At 45.7% G+C, this 20,522-nt stretch overlaps 1 protein-coding gene across 2 annotated transcripts; it reads right to left on the bottom strand.

The window, feature by feature from the left end:
- Positions 1 to 398: 398 nt before the first annotated feature.
- Positions 399 to 20,032, bottom strand: PRPS1 (phosphoribosyl pyrophosphate synthetase 1). 2 transcript variants are annotated; one of them, XM_032837021.1, is made up of 7 exons: positions 19,762 to 20,032; positions 9,122 to 9,305; positions 8,071 to 8,169; positions 6,876 to 7,000; positions 3,901 to 4,074; positions 1,400 to 1,559; positions 399 to 678 (listed from the first exon to the last, which is right to left on the bottom strand). In XM_032837021.1, the coding sequence occupies exons 1-7, from the start codon at positions 19,881 to 19,883 to the stop codon at positions 586 to 588; spliced, it is 957 nt and encodes a 318-aa protein (XP_032692912.1). In that variant the 5' UTR covers positions 19,884 to 20,032; the 3' UTR covers positions 399 to 585. The 2 variants fall into 2 exon arrangements, with proteins under 2 accessions (XP_032692912.1, XP_032692913.1); XM_032837022.1 differs by lacking the exons at positions 6,876 to 7,000; positions 8,071 to 8,169; positions 9,122 to 9,305 and having other exon boundaries at positions 19,762 to 19,862.
- Between the last annotated feature and the right edge of the window lie 490 nt (positions 20,033 to 20,522).

The following is a 20,522-nucleotide window of genomic DNA, read 5'->3' as shown; positions in this document are numbered from 1 at the left end:
CTTTTTCCTCCCGAGAAGCAGTCATTGCCCTGTGTGCTGCCTCCCCAACCAACCCGGGGCACCCCCACGCCCTCCAGAGAGTGGCCTTACAGGACTCAGAGGCCCAAGCTGGGGCTGCCTAGGGCTCTTGCTGTCATTTCACAGACTTTTGAGAACCTGTCACAGGCTGGGGGTGGAGGGGGGAACCGGGGTGGCTCTGTTGCCAGGAGTTCTGAACCAAGGAAACCCTGAAGTATTCACATGCAAAGTAGTCTGTGCTTCCCCCCTCCTCCCCGGGGCCACATTCAAATACCCCTGCACAGCGCCCTCCAGAGCCTGAAATCTCGCTGCTGGGCTACAGGTAAAGCTACAAGGCTCAAAGCAGCGTCAAGCCAGAATGAGACAATGCAGGCGGCGGAGGTGGGGGGTGGGGGGTGGAAATCACAGCAGTTTGTCTCAATCCGTCTTTCTCTACATTTAGGAGAAATGCTAATACACCCGATGAGGGGTTTAGAAAGCCAGGCCTTCGGTGGAATTTGTCATCAAATACCAAGGGAAAACAAGGGGGTGGGGTTCACTTTGTAAAAAGCCTCAGCGGTTACTCTATTATAAAGGGACGTGGCTGAACAGGTAGGAAACGGATTCCCCGTTGTGAGTTCTCCTGATGGCTTCTGCCAGGATCATGGAGATGTCGATCACCTATGGGAGCCGAGAGGAGCATCAGGTTAGTGGCACACAGAGGACAAACCCGCTGGCCGCCACTGGTGAGCAGCATCACATGGGGCCTTCCCCTTCAGATGGCAGCACAGGGCTGTGTCCCCTCGTGAGCCACCCCAGCTATATTCTGCATAGTATTTCTCCATATGAAGTTCAGAGACTCAAGGGATTCGTGTACACACTTTTAATGAAGCAAGGCCTTGTTCTTTCAGTGCAACAGCTCTTAAATAATTACTTGGGGGAATTAAAGGAGTGGTCCCAGGACCTCCTGGTTTTGTGGGTCTCAAATGGAGCCAAGGAATCTGCGTTTTAACAAGAACCCTAGGTAATTAACTTAGGCTGTTTCCATAGCAGGCTCTGAGACACCGAAGTTCTGAGGGGTGTACCCCCGTTCACAGGTTTCCCACTGTGTCTGCAGGGGCCAACAGCTAAGAGTGACACACGCACAGTGTAAAGCATGGACTTGCAAAGTGGAGTGTGTATCACCATCACTGAGAGAGTCCTCTGACCTCCAGAGGTTCACCTTGCAATCTGAACTTTTAAGCGTGATTTTTTTTCCTTTGGGGTCACAGGTCCTGATGACAGACTCAGCCCTTAAGGGCAAAGGAGGACATCTTCAGAATCCAGACCCCCAACTCGCCACAGGCAACCGCCTCCTGAAAATACCTCACAGAGACTTCTTTTGCAAAAGTCCCCTCCTCACCTGTATTTTGGAGCAATGCTTCATCTTATCCTCTTGAGGTATGGTATTGGTGACAACTACTGCTTCAAAGCATGCGTTGTTAATGCGAGAAATGGCTGGGCCAGAAAAGATTCCGTGAGTCAAAATTGCATAAACTCTGGTGGCTCCAGCTGAGAGAAGTCTAGAGGAAAAAGCAGAGTTGCTCTGGATTACTCACTTGTCACTAAAGGGCCTGAGTTAGCGGGGAGGGGATTTTATCAGTCAGCTTGGGTGCCTTAAAAAAACAGATCTTGCTCTCAGTTCTAGAGGTCAAGATCAAGGTGGTGACAAGGTAGCTGTCACCCTGAGGCCTCTTCTCTTGGCTTGCTGGCAGCTGCCATCTCTCACTGTGTGCACCTACGCCTGGGGGGATCCAGCTCTTGGGAGTCTCTTCTTACAAAGGCACTATTCCCATCATAAGGATCCCCCGCCATGGCCTCATCTAAACCTAGTTACCTCTCCCAAGGGCCCCATCTCCAAATACCATCACTGGAAGCTTAGGACTTCCAGTGTATGAACTTTAGGGGGACATGATTCAGTTCACAGTTCATAGCAAAGAGAAATAACTGGACTAAGAACTTACCTGAACTGGTTCGGATTAACGAATTAAGACTGGAAAAGACTGCTAGGCTCAACAAAATCCATCGCCTTTTTATCCTGGGCACACAGCTGGACTACATTTCCCAGCCTCCCTTGCAAAGTTAGGAGTGGCCCTGTGACTTAATTCTAGCTATCAGAATGTGGGTAGATGCGATGTATACCACTGGCTGGGCTTAGAAGAATCTTCCATGGTGATTCTCCATGCTCTTGTTTTCTCTTTCTGGCTGGCCAAACTGGAAATGTCTTCCAAGGTAATCTTGGAAGCCATCTATTAAAGATGCAGCACCACAAAACCGAAAGAGGGATGCTTACCTGCACCAGAGTAAGCCAGGAACAAGAAACTATCATGGTTATGAACAGACATTTCAGGGAGCTGATCTGTTACAGGCATTAGGGTCACCTTAATCATACAAGGACGATATGAGTTTTATCAATGTGTACTCCAGGATACCAATCAGGAATTGCTCAGCCCACAAACACTTTCTTAGCCCCTATTATATGCCAGGCCCTGGGCATGGCACAGATACCCCGAGGTTAAGAAAAAATCAGGAGAAACAAGGCTCTCCACAGTCGTGTGGATTATAAGCAATGGGGAGCCACTTAAGGTTTTTAAGGAGAGGAGTGATGGGTTCTAGCCTTAGTTTCAGATAGATTAGCTAGCGGGGAGGCAACGAGAGAGAGGGACTGGGGAGGTAAGAGACTGGTGGCGGGCAGCAGAGTGAACAGAGTGAAGGCACAGCTTGGAACAGTGCAGACAAGGGGCGCCTGGGCGGCTCAGGTGGTGAACTGTCTCCCTTCGGCTCAGGTCATGATCTCAGGGTCCTAGGATTGAGCCCCACATCGGGCTCCCTGCCCAGCAGGGAGTTCTGCTTCACCCTCTCTCTCTGCCTGCCACTCCCCCACTTGTGCTCGCTCCCTCTCAAATAAATAAATAAAATCTTAAAAAAAGAAAATCACAAGGAAAATACATTTATAGTACCGCGCTGTATTTATAAAAACAAAATGCATAAATGGACTCACACAATTCAAATCTGTATGAAGGGCCAATCCCTATCTTTTCAGGCCCATACATATCTACTTCCTTTGTTTTTAAAAACTACCAAACAGGGGCGCCTGGGTGGCTCAGTGTGTTAAAGCTTCTGCCTTCGGCTCAGGTCATGATCTCAGGGTCCTGGGATCGAGCCCCACATCGGGCTCTCTGCTTGGCGGGGAGCCGGCTTCCTCCTCTCTCTCTGCCTGCCTCTCTGCCTACTTGTGATCTCTGTCAAATAAATAAATAAAATCTTAAAAACAAACAAACAAACAAAAAACTACCAAACATAGAGTACTCAAGGGCACCTGGGTGGCTTAGTTGTTAAGCATCTGCCTTCAGTTCAGGTCATGATCCCAGCATCCTGGGATGGAGCCCCACATTGGGCTCCCTGCTCAGCGTGCAACCTGCTTCTTCCTCTCCCACTCCCCTGCTTGTGCTCCTGCTCTCACTGTCTCTCTCTCTCTCTCTCTGTCAAATAAATAAAAATAAAATCTTTAAAACAAACAAACAAAAAGTCGAGTATTCAGAGTGGTCAAAACATTTTGCAAATAAAGTGGTGACAGTCGCACGACACTGCCAATGTAACTAATGGCCCTGAATTGTACACCTAATGTTCAAAACGGCCAATTTTATACTCTGTATGGTTTAGCATAATAAAGTCAGGAGATATGAGGGGGGATATTCATCAACGTATGCACACTGCAACTCAAGCCTCAGGTGAGAAATCTCCCAAAGCTAGTTACCATCCCCCTCGACTCACTTCCATGAGAATCCGCTGGCATAAGGCACTGAGATGGCATCGGGCTATGTGTTCCCTTTCTGACCACTGGCCCCACCTCTCCTCACTCACTTGTCAGCAGCATGGCAGATTGTGCCACAGGTGTCAGCCATGTCATCCACTAGGATGGCCACCCGGTCCTTCACGTCTCCCACCAGCACCATGCGGTCTACTTCGTTAGCCTTCTTCCGTTCTTTGTGAATCAGAGCGAAGTCCACGTTCAACCGGTCTGCAATGGAGGTCACTCTGCAAAACAGGGTGTTCGAAGTTAAACCTAAGGACGAAAGACAGGGACTAAACGATGGGCTTGTTTTCCGGCGGGGAGGTGCAGGGGGAGGGAGGGAACACTCTTTGAAACCAAACTGTTCCCAGGGCTGGAAGAAAAGAGCTCTCATTGATTGACTTCTCAGAGGCCAAAGGCACAAAGTGGGTTTTATAGACTAAAGCCTCCATATCCTGAGAGCAGTTTATGAGCGTATTAGTCAGACTTCGATTACAATTAATTCTGGTTTACAGCGAGCGGGGGATAGCCAGATGCCTCACCAGTCCCAGGAAGCAGTAGGATGCGAAGGCACGTTCATTTAATAGATTGGCAGCAGAAGGGGGAGAGAGAGAAGACGTCATTAACTAAGGCCGCGAGTGCACAGATTGGCCCAATTTGACATGCGGATGTTGTGAAAAGTGAACCTGAACCTGGCAGGAGAGGAGTCAGAATGCCTGTGCTCTCACCACACTCCCCTCAGTGCTCCACCAACTGTCAATGTCAACTGTACCTGGACACCAAGCTTGGAAGTTCCTTTTAGGAGCGCTAGAAAGAAAGTTATACCAATTAACCAGGAAAACTGGACATCTGGCCGCACAGCCCAAAGTATCTCCAAGTCAAAACGTCAGTCTCATTTTGCTATTACACAATAATACAAACCGAACTAGAGGGTGGGACGGGAAGACCGATCTCTAATGACCAAGTCCCGTATAACAATTCACTCAACCAGAAATCGATTCAGCGTAAATGACAGCGAGCTGCTCAGTGTAAATGGCGTGCAGGCCCGTGGTCTGCTGTGTCATCCTCCCCCCGTCCATGAAGAAGCCTGTGCCTTGGGTCTTTTTTTTTTTTTTAATGCAGCACTGATCCAACCAGAGCATTATGCCCGGTTTCTGCTGTGACCATGGTCACGTGACTGATGTTGTGCTGGATAGGGAGAATGCATGACCCTGTCACAGAGAACACAAAAGATCCGAACCACAACTTGGATGGCATCTGTACCCTGACCTAGGGACCACAGCCTGTGCTCTCTGTGACTACTGGGTGGGCAAGAGGAACATCAAGAATAACCCATCTGCTTGGAACATTTATTATCCAAGACAAATGCATGATCCAATTAGCTCAAGTGTCCCCGACCGTCCAGACTCGATGGCCAACAAACTCAATGACCGACAAAGCAGAAGGGCTGGAAAAGTCATTCCTTATACCCCTGAGGGGAGAAACTGCAAGTCACCAGCACACGGGGATCTCCACCTACTCCGAAAACCCTGCCAAGGCAGAAGTGATAACAGCCACTCACTCTGAAAACACTCCACTGCTGTTAAGAACATTATCAACACACACACAAGAGAGTCACCTACTGAAGGCAGTTTTCCCGTACCCAACTTTGGAAAGAAAAGCTTGCCTGATTATTTATTTAAATCAAACATGACTATTTTCTAAGTCCCATGGCAAGATGGGAAAATACTGGCCAACAAGTTAAGACAAGTTTGACAACTACCAGTAGGGGGATGCTTCTTAGGCGCACTGCTTTTACAGATGGTAACTCGCAATTACGTGGGACTCACGAAGCCATGTCTCTGGCTGAATAATGGAACCCAAGTTCTCAGTTTGGTGGTTCTGCTGAAGTTAGTGAAATAATGTTATTGAGAAACAGTCACTGAAAATCTGAGTGGCTTCACAAGGATCTGAATTAGCTTTTCCTAATCATCTGTGTTTTGTAGCTTCTTCATTCTATTTCCACCAACAAGAAGAACACGTGTTATCCTTCTGAATGCATTACTAGTGAGTGATACACCAAGGAAATCAAGAGCTCTTAGTCTGCACCAGGTGAACTGTAAAGCCCCCAAACTTGTAATCCTTGGCAATCAGTTTGTTTAAAAGGTCTTGTTTTTAAATAAAGTTACTCCACTTTATTTTCCTTCCTGCTTAATATCTTCATGCCAGAATGAAAATGGCCTAACCACCAGCATCATCAGGCACGGAAAACGCCTACTTACAACATGGTAACTACTTAAGGGCCCCCTTTGTGCTGCCCTGCCTTTCAGGCAGTGACTCAGGCCAGTAAAAGAGGGTTAGTAAAACTATGCCCAGCCTGTGCCCCAGCTCCACCCACTCTGAAGTAGAGCTGACCCTTGAAAGACATGGGTTTGACCTGTGCAGGTCCACTTAAGAGCCGATTTCTGTTGGTGCAGTGGAGTACTGAAAACGTATTTTCTCAGTAACATTTTCTTATCTCTTGCTTGCTTTCTTGTAATGTACTATGTAATTCACATAAAATACAACAGGGTTAATCAGCTGTTTATGTTACTGGGAATGCTTCCAGTTAATAGTTGGCTGTCAGGAGTGGAGTTTTGGGGTGGTCAAAAGTTCTATGTGGATTTTTGATCGCATGGGGAGGGGGGAGGGGGGAGGGGGGAGGGGGGAGGACGATACCCTGAACCCCCATGTCGTTCAAGGGTCAACTGTACTTAAAAACTGTCACCTGCTAGAAAAGTATCACTTTCTGGGGCACCTGCGGGGCGGGGGGCGGAGGCAGTTAGTTAAGACCTGCCTTCAGCTCAGGTCATGATTCCAGGGTCCTGGATGGAGCCCCCAGCCAGGCTCTCTGCTCAGCAGGGAGCCTGCTTCTCTCTCTCTCCCCCATCCATATGCTCCCTCTCGCTATCTCTCTCTCTCAAATAAATAAAATCTTTACAAAAAAGAAAGAAAAATACCACTTTCTGACACAACTGTCTAAACGACTTCCCCAGTACTTTGAGAATAATATGCATTCCGGCCATACCTCTTCGCTCCACCAGCATCAGGTGAGACAATAGTACAGTTCCTCCACTCAGAGATGTTCTCCCTTATCCATTTCAGGACAGCCGGCTCTGCATACAAATTGTCCACGGGGATATCAAAAAAGCCCTGTAGAAAGAAGCTGAGTCACGTTTGCTTTGTTTTTCTGCACTTCCATTTATAAATGACCAATACAAAGAGGTTAATAATAATCTGCCCAACGAATATCTTCCTGTAACGTTCAGACTGATTGGAAGGCATGCCTGGTGGAAGAGACTAAAAATGGCTTACTCAAGAGAGGCGGCAATGGCGGCACAAGAGAGTCCAGCCAAGATGGGCAAGGCCTGCCCTCAGCTAACCCACAACTGACGAAGGGGACATGAGTGAGCCCTTGGGAAGAATGGCCAAGTTCAGCTGATACCAGAACAGCCCAGTCAATGTGTATACTCGTGAGGTCATACTGCCTTATGCCACTAAATGCTGGGCTGGTTTGTTAGGGAGCAAGAGCTAACTGCTAAACCAGTTAGAGAAGCTAGTGGAATGTATTTATAATAATAAATGGTCACACAGAGTAATTCTAATACTAGCTGCTATTAATTAGTTGTGTTTCTCAACAAATCTGTTCCTCTTCTACGAAATGGGTGGAATCACCTACTCCGGTACCTCACTGGATTGCCACAAGCCTCCAAGGAGGATCCGAAAGTCCCTTTAAATAGTACAAAACAGAAGGTAGTATCCCACTCCCCTTTCTCTGGGTTTATGCTAGGAAGTAGGTTCTGATAGCTGTGGTTCTCAATTTAATGATGACAGTAACAGTTCCTATTTATTGAGCACCTGTCCTGGGCCACGCGTTCCACCATAAATTTCACACTCACAGTAACAACGCAGCGTATGTTCAGAGGAGTTAAAATAACCTGCCCAAGGTTACAAAGCCGCCGACTGTCAGAGCCAATATTCAAACCAGGTCTGAACCCAAACCCAATGCTCTTTCTCCGAATTCCAGCCAGCCTCCCCTACCCATCCATCCCAGAGACTAAGGTCAGGAAGTACGCTGAAGGGGAGCGTGCTTGCAGCGGTGTCAGTGTACTGGTTAATCTGAGCGGCACTTGGGCAGGTTTTTGCTTCTCTGCGGTCTCCAGCATTATCAGCTCTCTCCTCCCCAACCCCTTTCTGCTGCCCACTATTTCGCTTCCAGATACCTGAATCTGAGAAGCATGTAGGTCCATGGTGATAATATGATCCGCGCCTGCTACAGACAGCATATTTGCCACCAGCTTGGCTGAGATTGGAGCCCGGCTCTAAATGGAGGCGGAGGAAAGAAGAACAAAAAACCAAAAAAGCCTTTTTGAGAAACAATTCATTTGCTGGAGAAGCATCCCTTTAATGTGCATTTACTAGGTTCAAGGCACTGTGCTGCCAGGAAATTCATAGAAAGTGCCGTGGCCACTGACTTCATGAGTAGATCACAGTCCAGCATGAATAGTAAGCAGAGTATCACTTTTCCAAATCAGGATAGGCTTTCCGAAAAGAAAAATACCTTCCTACCTTTGGTTTTCTTAACTCAATGTGCATAGTTTCAGCCTATCGAGTGTTGCAATGCTCAATTATTTAAACCAGGCAGACTTAAAAAAGAACAGGCAAGTACACCTGCTGCACTATAAAACAGCAAAGCCCTTGCGCTTTACTCTGTGGGAGCACTATACTCTCTCAGAATAAAAATATCTGGCCTTCTCCCAGTCATTGTATGCAAAATCTAAGCACCGATTATTACAACAGTCCTGGCAAAGTTTTATGTGTATTACCTTAGCCTCTAATACAGCAGACAAATGAGGTGAGATGTGTATGTGTGTAATGAGACTAAGCATTCGTGTAACCGACTTCCAAGTTTGATGAAGAGGTCACAGCTGGAACCCTGAGAGGGTCCCAGAGGAGCTACGAGAGTTTAAAAAATAATTCTCCTCCATGGTAGCTGGTGCTTAGTCCTACTGACATAATGAAAAAGTCGCAGTGAGCTAACTGGAAGTCACATAGGAATAAGTGGAACACAGACAATGAATGTGTTGATTTATATAAACCAACCCCACGTCAATTGTTTCTGAACACTGGGTGATACCTATGAGGATGTGATAAAAAAGTAATACACCTTCTACATATGGGTCTGAGGATTTAGGAGTTTTTGTGACTTTGGGCAAGTGCTTCTTATGATTAAAAAAAAAAGTTTTTTTTTCTTAAAGGAGATTCTGCTCCCACCTTATCCTTTTTATCCTGTCGGGCATAAGGGAAGCATGGGATGACTGCAGTAACCCGGCTGGCTGAGGCAATCTTGCAGGCATTAATCATGATCAAAAGCTCCATTAGATTGTCATTGATTTCGCCACAACCACTCTGAAGAATGTAGACATCCTCTCCACGTACGCTTTCTCCAATCTCCACACTACAACGAGAAAGGAAGGAAAGCAAAAACAAGGAAGATATTTTATTTAAAAAAATTTTTAAAAGATTTTATTTATTTATTTGAGAGCAAGAAAGTGAGAGAGAGAGAGAGAGAGCATGGTGGGGGAGGGTCAGAGGGAGAAGTTGACTCTCCGCTTAGCGGGGAGCCTGATATGAGACTTGATTCCAGACTCCAGCACTGTGACTGGAGCCAAAGGCAGAGGCTTAACCACTGAGCCACCCAGGGGCCACAAAAATCAAAGAGATTTTAAAGCACTATACTACACTTCTATGGACAGCAAGGTCTAAAAAGTACACCTTCCCTACTACTGTGCTGTTCATGGGTTACAGCCCAGTGGGGGTCATGTGGACACACGGTCATATGGACACATTCCCTCACTTTGGGAGAGCCCCTGGAGGAGGCCCTGTACCGGAAACAGTCTACTGCCTCAGTTTACTCCAGTAGCCATACGAATAGCTACTTTTACATGTGATGTGGCAAGAAGATTGGCTAAAGCACTCACAAGTACTTGGAACGTAATTTCAGTGAGCTGCCTATATCTCATTATAAAGAGGAACAGGACATGTGAATGCAAATTTGACACAAAATCTGTGACTGTCACAGTCCACCCAGAACAAAATCAGAAAGATCACGTAAGGAGTGAGTCACTACTGTTCTATAGTGATGCCTTCTACAGAAGCCAATACATCTACCACATTGGCACCTCACTCAATAGTCCATGTTCATATGCCAGTCATTTTGCTAAGTTCCAAAGACACGTGGAGAACAAAACAGATGTGGCCCTTGCCTCCATTTTATGCTAACTGTATTCTGTCCAGTTAGTAAGTCTTGTTTAAAAACCATTCCACAGGAATTATGGAGTAGGGCTATACTTTACCATAAAAAGAAAGTTTTAACAGCCACGCTTGGATCCTTACCAAGAATAACTTAGGATTAAAAAATCATAACCTCCGTGACACCTCACAGCAACACCACTTCCCGAATTTAACCTGCAGGGGCGGCGGGGGTTATTTGCAGATGTGTGTGTACAGTATGTAGTGTGTATCAATCAGGACTAGGCCAGAGAGCTGATGACTTCTAGCCATCAAGAGCAAAACTTCAACGGGAGGTAATTCCATTGCCAGAAGCAGCTGATACAGAAGATAATTATTTAATATTTATTCCTTTCCAATCCAAGCGACAGTTGATTTTAAAAAGAATGGGATTAGTTTATATTACAAAGCAAGAAAAATAAGCGCTAATGGTAAAAATCAAGCCAGAAATCAATGAGAACAGGGAGGCTGAGATTCCTGGTAGCCAGAACAAAGAGGAAAACACATTGGTCTGGAGTTATCTGGAGATAAACCTTCAGGCACTGAATTCAAGAAGTATTTTATACTAGGGATCCTCACATTAAAAGTGCATTATTTTCTCAATAATCAATATCAATAAGGCACATCTGGGTGACTCAGTCAGGTAAGTGTCTGCTTTTGGCTCAGGTCATGGCTCAGGGTCCTGAGATCAAGCCCCACGTGGAGCTCCCTGCTCAGCAGGGAGTCTGCTCCTCCCTCTCCCTCTTGCTGACTCTCTAGCTCAAATAAATAACCTTTAAAAAAGCAAAAAAAAAATCAGTATCAATAATCTTAGTTCCTATACTGATAAAGTAGAAAATGGGCAAAATAAACCCGAAGTAAGCAGAAGAAAATAACCGTAAGAGCAAAGTCAGTGAAACTGAAAACAGGAAAACAATAGCGAGAAACCAGTGAACACAAAGCTGGCTCTTGGGGGAAGGGGAATTAAAAAACTGGTAAGCCTCGGGGCACCTGGCTGGCTCAGTGGTTCTTGATCTTGGAGCCCAATGTTGGGTACAGAATTTAGTTAAATAAACTTCAAAAAATTTTGAAAAAAGAAAAAAAAAAAGATAAACCTCTAGCAAGACTAACCAGAAAACAGCTTCACTGGAGAGCTCTATCAAACATTTGAAGAATGAACACAAATTGTGCACCATCTTTTCCAGAACTCAGATGAGATGGGAATATTTCCAACGCATTTTACATTTTAAGAGGCCAGTATCAGCGAGACACCCAAAGCAGACAAAAGCAAGCTAAGGAAACTACCCAGAGGGAGAAGTGTGGGTGTGGTTACAACAGGAAGGAGCCTTGCGGTGACAGGATGGTTTTTTATCATGCCTCTCGCATTAACACCATAGTTTGCCAAAAAACTATAGTTTGGAAGAACTCTCGTTGGGAGACTTGGGAAAACTGGGAAATGGGTACACAGGATTTCTTGGTATCATCTCCTACAATTACATGTGAATCTGCGAGTGCTGTGAAATTTGGTTTTAACAACAAAGGGCATTACGCCCCTCTCGTCCAGTTGGATTACGGTCTGAGAAACTACGTTAATACGGTGAGGGAATCTGGAAAACTCAGTTTTCTGATTTGATAAATAGCTCTTCTCCAAATATCTTCTCCCTAGTTTACTATGCGGCAGTCACATGGTCTGTCTTCCTCTAAGTTCCCTGCATCCATCCCTCCTCACGTCAGCATCCTGCACTTCATCCCACTACCTGGAATGGTCTTTCTGTGAGCAGCTCATTTATTTCTCAGGTCTTCAAAGTGTGTCCTCTGACTATCTTAATTAAAAAAAAAAAAAAAGGTGACCTCCCTGAAGACCAAAAGATTAAAAGTGACTTAAAAAAAAAATCAACCGGGGTGCCTGGGTGGCTCAGTTGGTTAAGCATCTGCCTTCAGCTCAGGTCATGATCCAGGGGTCCTGGGACTGCGCCCAGCACTGTCTGGCTCCCTGCTCAGTGGGGAGTCTGCTTCTCCCTCCTCCCCACTGCTCGTGTTCTCACTTGCTCTCTCAAATGAATAAATAAAAAATCTTAATAAAATCAACCAATTGTGCCATATGAGCTTCATTTGCATGCCGAGTCAAGAAAGCAAGCCCCCCCCCCCATTATGAAACAGGGAAATTTGAAACCCTAGTGCTCTTTTAGGCAAGAAAATGGTATCGTAGTTACTGAAATACATATGGGTGTTAGGATAGAACATCCATGTTTGTTTCAAAATAATTGTGGGGAGGTGTGTGGGAGGGGAGATTGACAGATGAAACAAGATTAAAGTCAGTAATTGATAACCTTTGATCTGGGTGGGTGATGTGTACACTGGAGGAGACCATTATACTATTCTGCTTCTGTTTGTTTGAAATGTTCCCTAACAAAGTGACCCTCCCCAATTACTACCTTCACAACTTACTACTTATCATGACTTGTTACCGCTTTATTTTTTACCCACTTGTTAATGGTCATCTGTTCCCCTGGACTGCAAGCTCCGTGAGGGCGGGGACCAGATCTGTTGTGCTCTTCTGGACACAGTGAATTAGTAAGCACCCCCTCAGGATTAGGCTGCCCCTTGAGAGCCACTCACTTGAGTCAGAATGCAAACCTTCTGCAGGTGTGCTACTGAGAAGATTCAGAAGCCTGGCTTCCATCATCCCTCACAAAGTAACTCACTTCACACTAGAGGCAAGTGAGTCCAACCTGTTTCTTTAGGATTTTGATAAATCTGCTCATACCCTTTCCACAGACAGATACCCAGCTGGCAGAGATTTTGTTTTGGGTAGAACCACAACCTGTTGGGCCCACCAGAGTGGGAAGAGTTACGAAGAATTTTATGGCAGGATCCTGCAATCTTGATACAAGAGGCAACCTAATGAACAATATGGCACTTTTGTGGACCCTGGTTTAGCTTAACCGACTGCTAGTTGTTTTTTTTTTTAAGATCTTATTTATTTGAGAGAGACAGAAAGAGAGAGAACGAGTCAGGGGGAGGAGTAGAGGGAGAAGCAAGACTCCCCACTGAGCAGGGAGCCCCACGTGGGACTGGATCCCTGGAGCCGCGATCATGACCTGAGCCAAAGACAGATGCTTCACCGACTGACCATTTATTTCTCATTTATGATGCCCTGTGAACTGCCATCTATTAATCACCAGGATCAGCCTTAAAAAGCAACAGACTCTGTCGGTAATGTTAACTATGCCAATGCCAAAACTGCTTTCTGAAGACACTTCAAAAATTCAAATGAACACGGGTGCCTGGGTGGCTCAGTGGGTTAAGCCTCTGCCTTCAGCTCAGGTCATGATCTCAGGGTTCTGGGATCGAGCCCCGCATAGGGCTCTCTGCTCAGCAGGGAGCCTGCTTCTCTCTCTCTGCCTGCCTGTCTGCCTACTTGTGATTTCTATCTGTCAAATAAATAAATAAAATCTTTAAAAAAAAATTCAAATGGACAAGGAGAAGGGAGCCAGGAAAGGCTTTCTGGGAGAGCAACTTCCACGTTTCCAAAGTGTAGGTCCTAGAATGGCACCGTTCAGTCTGGGAGGCACTGGACTTGTGTGGTTACCAAGCACTTGAAATGTGACTAGTGTGAGGAACTGAACTGAAATGTGCGAGAAGCATAAAATACACACTCTATTGTGAGGATGGTATAAATAAAAGGAAAAACGTATTGTCACTTAAGTGTTAAAACTACCCTATTTGGGGATATGCTGGGATAAATAAAAAAGAGTATTAAAAAATTACAAACCACAAGCAGACAAGGCTGAATAACACCTCCCGGAGGAGACCATGTGCTGGTCTCCTGTAACAGGCAGTGGTGTTTAAAGAGACTTCTCTCAATTCCTTTACTCACACTGCCCACCCTGTGAGAAGTTCCAGGCTATAAGAGCTCCTTCTACGTTTTATGGTGCACAATTCCGGGGTCTTGACCTGGTACTTCAACTATCTGAGCAACTTCAAAACTCGAAATTCTTATGGTGAGAGCCCCATACCGCATCACCTCCTTGACTAAGATCTTCATTTCCCAGGAGTAGAACCAAAGTCAGGCACAATGATTTCCAATAAAGTCAACGGTAGTCTGTACATCTGATATGGGAGGCCTACGGCTCTTATTTCAGTCAAGAACACAGAATATCATCCGTGGTCCAGACGTTCACTCAACCAGAACCAGGTTGTTTGATGAGAAGCTAGGGGAACAGTGTTAAACAGTAGTTTAACAAGTGGTCCAAGAGAGTATTAAGAGAAAGGCTAAGTCTCTATTTCAAAGGTTTCTTATTTTCAAGTAAGACCAGAAAGCAATATCCGTAGACCATGATGCCGTCTCTCTTCAAAAATGCCTCAATTACTGGGGTCAATATAAAAAATACCTAAAAGGAGCGCCTGGGTGGCTCAGCTGGTTAAGCCTCGGACTCTTGACTTCAGCTCTGGTTGCGGATCTTGGGGCCCTGGGATTGAGCCCCGTGCTGGGCTCCCATGCTAAGCAGGGAGTCTGCTCAAGATTCTTTCTCCCCCTGCCACCTCTTCTCCCCTACCCCCACTGGCTCTCTTGGCACTTTCTCTCTCTCTCTGGAATAAGTAAATACATCTTTTTAAAAAATACCCACAAAACTGCTTACATTGTTCCTTATGTTACTCAATATCGTTGTTTAAGGATCCCATCCATAAAATTCCTAAAATTGTGTGCCTGGAGGTGTCTAAAGTATCTTACGAAAATAAAAACTACACGATCCACTGCGTATGTCTTTATCCCTTTGGCTGCCAGGAAGCCAAGGGATATAGTTAAATTAACACAACTTCAGTAATCACTTTATGCCAAATTCTTGGCATGATTACGACAGTCCTTTGTTCTAGAGGGCTCCTAATGCATCTATTCAGTGAAACTTTTGTACGTGGGACACACGTGACATGTGACACAACACGAAACACGCTTCAATCTTTTTTCGAGAGCAGATAAGGTATGAACTGTAAAATTAAATTATCACTGCCAACTTACCCATCAGGACTATTTGCTGAATATAATACTTTGGCAGAGGTGACTCTTTTAGAAATTATATTCTAACATCAGAGGTTTGAAAAATGATTTTTATAAAAACACCAGCTCACTACCCTGCACAACCGCTGGGAACACTTCTGTGTTACTGTATCACCCAGCTGTCAGCCGTTCAGCCACTCCCCAAAGCCAAATTCAGGATTAAAACTTACCCTCAAGCACAGACAGGTGTTATGACCAGGTAGGTATCCAGTAACTTGGACATTCTCTTTATTAAACAATATTCAAAATAAAGTGGTGCAGGGGCGCCTGGCTCGGGTGGTTGAGCTTTACACTCTTTGTTTCGGCTCAAGTCATGATCTCATGGGTTGTGAGATGGAGCTCCATCAGGCCTCCACACTCTGCGGGGAATCTGCTAGAAGAATTCTCTCCCTCTCCCCACTCATGCACTCTTGTGAGCCCGCTCTCAAAAAAATAAATAAATCGAAACGAAGTGGTGCAAGTAAAGTAGGACATTGCCTTATTTTACTGTGCATAACTGATCTCGCGAATTAAGATCAATCCCTCTCTCCAGTAGTACTGTAGTGTACATTTTCATAAAGCCTAAAAAGCCTGCAACCGACACTCAGATTATACAGCTCGGTCAAGAAACAGTCCAAGGAATCCTCCAAAAAATCTTAGTATTTTTCTTATGGCTTCCTCTAAGTCAAAGAGATGATAAATTAGGCAATGACTGATGATAGAACAGCTGTGCCTAAAACCTGTTTGCTCTTAATATACTCTATCAGGTGGAAAAACCTGGTTTAGCAATTTAAAGGGTAATACCCCATGTTCTCTCCCTCTAGCTAATGGCGTGTTTTCCAAGTAGCTTTGGGCCAATCGTTCTCCCAATCTCCTAGTGAGGCCAGACTGGCTATGTCCATCCAATGAGAAAACTAGCTTCTAGCTTCTCCTTTACTTTTCCTTTAGCATCAGGCATGTGCATCCAACTAGCACGGAAGGCTACAAAGAAGAATCAACTGAAATCTAGAAAGCAACTAGTAGTCGTAAGAAAATCTCAAGAATTCAGAGGGAGACACTGGCATGTGCAAAATGCAAGGGATTAACTAACCAGGGGATATGGTTCTTAGGAAAATCCTAGGCAACCGAAGTTAGTCTTCCCCCTCTCAGCCTATCCAGAGTAACGAAATAAACCAAAGGTCCTTATCACTATTGAAGAGAGTAAAAAAACAAACAAACAAAAACTTTTGAATATACTAAAATTTTAAAAGCCAGATGAGATAATTTATCAGCAAAAATTTAAAAAGTAATACCTAGAGTTGGGCACATTAACCTCTGAATCTTAGTTCTTTCATCCATAAAATGGGGATAGTAACTTCTCAGCAGGGTTGAGGGGATTAAAATGGATAAAGCACAGGTGCCTGGGTGGCTCAGTGGGTTAAGCCTCTGCCTTCGGCCAGGTCGTGGTCCAGGGGTTCTGGGATCGAGCCCCACATCGGGCTCTTTGCTCCGCGGGGAGCCTGCTCCCCCCACCACTCTGCCTACTTGTGATCTCTCTCTCTCGGTCAAATAAATTAGTAAAATCTTAAAAAAAAAATGGACAAAGATTTATGTTCCAAGGTTTTCATATAAAAGCATTAATAAAAAATGGGAAATAACTACTAGCAGGGACTTGGTTATCTAAAATAATGATAAAACCATAAGACAAGACTCTACAGCTATTTTAAACCATGTGGACTAAATATTAAGGGGAGAAATTATTCAAAAAATATTGCTACGTGATGAAAGCTAGAACACCTCAATTTTTTTTTTAGAGATTTCTTTTATTTATTTGAGACAGAGAGCGAATGAGTGAGAGGGAAAGAAAATCTGAAGCAGACTCCACATTGACCACAGAGCCCAGTGCAGGGCTTGATCATGCAACCGTGAGATCATGACCTTAGCTGAAAAAACAAGAGTCAGACGGTTAACTGACTGAGCTACCCAGGTGCCCCAAACATCTTACATTTTTGAAAAAGTACTTAAACACACACAAACATCTGGAAGGTCATAGATGAAAATGTGAACAGGTGATCGTGCTAGGATTATTTGGGATGTCTTTTTTCCCTTTGTCCTCTTCTGTATTTTCCACATTTTCTGCATATAATCACTTCCACTTCTTATCAACATTCACTGTGCATTTATTGTGTGGGACAGTGTTTTCCTTTACTCCTATCTCATTTAATCTTCACAATAATTCCATGGGTAGATATTACTTTACAGATGACCTTACTGGGGCAAAGAAAAGCAAAGATTTCAAATGCCGGTTCTCTGATTCCAGAGCATGAACTTCTAATCCCTCCTATCTACCTGTGTGTGTGTGAGACACCCACCTACTACATGTATGTATGTATGTATGTATGCATGTTTCCTATATAACTGGATAGCAATGGATGATCTTGACTCGAGAAAAGCCACTCTGCTCAAAAGAGCACCACCTCTGATATTCTGCCAAATTGTACAGACAGTAAAACTGGCTCATTTGAGGCTGGACTCTGCAGTTCCCCTCTCTGATGACCCAGAGTACCCACTGAGCTGCTCTGTCCACGGCCTTTAGAGCCCAGGAGTCATGCAGAAGAGCCAAAGGTTGGAGGGGGGAATGGAGAGGGGGAAGCTCCATAGGTAACATAGTCCATTATGTTCAATGAAGATTTTAGACCATCTAAGGAACCAAAAAGCTAATGATTAAGCCTGAAACAGGGAAACCAAACCAGTCAGCAATTTTCCATGTTTGGCTTAATCTTAGCCAGGATTTTCAAGCATGCTATTGTTCAGCTGTTTAAAAATGAAACCAGCCTGATCTCCGAAGTAGATTGGGATTGCTGATGAATTCAGATGAGTCAGAACACTAAATTGTTCTCACCCTCCCTGTCTCCCAGTACAGCTTCAGGTTCTAGGATATTGCATTAGGCAGAGGGTGAAGGGTTAACACAAAGAAAAATAAAGTCTTTGTATTTTTCCTAGAAGGGTAGGAAAAGAATTTAACAACCAGAGTTAAGGGGGCCAGAAAAACCCCTCTAAATGAAAATCATTCTTGGCCCCTACCTATACTGCCACTGGCGAAGTCTGATCCTGTAATGTCTTCTTATTATGGTGTCATAATGGTGTGGTCACAGCCAAAGACAGGAGCTTGGCCAGCCTCTTCTGACTAAGCTATTGCCTGGTTACAGACTGTGTCAGTGTTTGCACTATCATCTGCATCACAACCAGCGGCACAGTAAGTATCCAGAAGGAAGCTGTCCACTACACATGAATGCTTTTATCAGCAGGTCTAGGAAGGATAAGGGAGTTACACTAGGGTAGTAAGTTTAAAGAAAGGAAAAAGGAAAGGCATCTAGGAATAAATGTTGCAAGCAACCTTAACTAATTTAACGGATTCTTGGGTTTGGAGTAAACTTTCCCCTTAACAGATGACTGCGCCCATGAGATTGTGGGCACTGTCCTGATTTGATCAACAGGGCAAAGAAACACAAAGTATGAATATCAGAACCAGAAGATTCTACCTTCTGGTGGAAGGATCAGGTAATTAAGTTTATCTCTAAGATGGCCCCCAAGGTGCAGGAGGAAGTTGAAAGTGGGGGGAGGGAGCAAGTTTAATTAGCAAGGCAATGAAAAAAATTCAAGCTGCAATGCACTATGCAATTCCGGTCTTCCACTCCATTATCTTTCCACCATTATCTTAACACTCAGGGATAATAAAACTGTTTCCGAAATGCTCTACGGGGGCCAAGGGAAGTGGACAAGTTCAGGATAGAGTCTGCTAACTGAAAAATAGGTTTCTGTATGTATCATCTGTACCAGTAGCTGCACTGGGGAAGGTCAAGGATTCCAGAACTAAGGTTCCCTACCTAACACTTTCTGGATGGCTCAAGCTGAGATGCTGGCAATCAGGATGCAGAGTTGATGCACCACTTTAACTGAGCAGCTAGATTTAACTTCAATAGAGCTCCGCTTCTCAAGATGTGATGCTAAAGATGTGAAAAGCTAACGCCTGCCAATCCAGCGGAAGTCCTTAGTAATAATTTTGGCGCCCTCGGTACCTAATGTCAATTTCCCTCACTACAAAACCTGACCGACACCATTTCGAATTGAAAAGCTGCTTCGTAGACTCTAAGAAAAACACCGGGAGGGCTCAGTACGCAGTAAGGTTCTCCCAAGCAAGCTGGTCCAAGAGTTAAAGTGAACCCAGTCCTGTCTGGATGGCTCAACAGCGAAGCGACAAAGCCACGTGTCCCCTTGGCTGAGGCTAAGCGTCTTTCCCTTTCCGTCGCTCTAGGCAGCCACTGTCCCCACCTTGGGTCCTCCAACCCTTGCCTTCAAACCCAGCAGCTTTGCCTCACGCTCCATCTTGACTCCACCCCACGGCACGGTGAGAATGAACGTGACCCTCCCGCGAGAGGTAACATAACGGAAACAACCCGCGGGGCACGCTTGCCACGGAGCTGCCCCTTCCCCTACCCCAGCCCCCCACCCGGGTCGCACAGAACTCCCGCGGCGGCGGCCCCATTCCCCCTACCGTCTGTCCCCCCGGCGTCAACCCCGCCGCCCCGGCAGGTGAGGCCGGTCGGGGTCCCAACTTCGCCCTTACCAGGTCTCTTGATTACTGAATTTCTTAGTCACCACCTTGCCTAGTTCCAGGCCCAGGCGGTCAGCAATTTTCTGGGATAAGTCCTGGTGGGAGCTGCCGCTGAAGATTTTAATATTCGGCATCTTGGCTCACTACCCTAGGCACTCTCCGCTCAGCGATCACTGCTGCTGCCGAGACGGGACCCGAAGTCGGCCAAGAGACTCAGTGCTAACCGCTTCGCGTTGCTACTCCGCCATCTTACATTCCCGCCCGGCGCGCGGCTCTAAATTGCCCAGCGCCAGAGAGGCGGGGTCAGCGGGGAGGTCCCCACCCCGCCGCCCCGATTAGCTGAGCGGGAGCGAGGGGCGGGTTTCTCGCGGCAGCTCTGCCTGCCTCCAGTTGGCTGGAGGCCATGAAAAGGGCGAGGCTAAGGCACGGCCCCGCCCCCTGCAGCTAGGCTGTCGGGGAGCGCTGGCTCCCGAGCGCCAAGCCGAACCACGCTTGATTGGGGGGTGGAGGGATGTTGGTGACGCGTCGTGCCAGCTCTTGCTAGCAAGCGGGAATTCAGGCACGCTTATTTATCCCCTTTGGCAGCGGGGAGTAAGTCTGGCTCTGGTTTGCAGTTCCGTTTAAGAAAATCTGTTGATCGGGATGGCAGCCAGTTTGTCAGAACGAAGGGGAGATTTCTGAGCAGAAGTTTGCCTGTTTCTGAACGTGATTTTTATCTCTTTATAAGGGCGGGGGTGATATAAAACACGTCGACAGCACCGAGAGACACCCGT

Source organism: Lontra canadensis, unplaced genomic scaffold, assembly GCF_010015895.1.
Source record: "Lontra canadensis isolate GAN:19392208 unplaced genomic scaffold, GSC_riverotter_1.0 scaffold96, whole genome shotgun sequence".
In the NCBI taxonomy this organism is placed as follows: domain Eukaryota; kingdom Metazoa; phylum Chordata; class Mammalia; order Carnivora; family Mustelidae; genus Lontra; species Lontra canadensis.
The sequence above is the reverse complement of the archived record's forward strand: the minus strand, read 5'-3'. Positions and strand labels throughout refer to the sequence as shown.

What these genes read in the sequence shown, in the direction of transcription:
- PRPS1 (XM_032837021.1), bottom strand. Translation starts at nt 19,883, where the DNA reads ATGCCGAATATTAAAATCTTCAGCGGCAGCTCCCACCAGGACTTATCC. An exon ending in TTCAGTAATCAAGAGACCTG is followed by an intron (nt 9,306 to 19,761) that starts GTAAGGGCGAAG and finishes TTCTCGTTGTAG; the next exon opens with TGTGGAGATTGGAGAAAGCG. An exon ending in AGCATTGCTCCAAAATACAG is followed by an intron (nt 679 to 1,399) that starts GTGAGGAGGGGA and finishes CGGCTCCCATAG; the next exon opens with GTGATCGACATCTCCATGAT.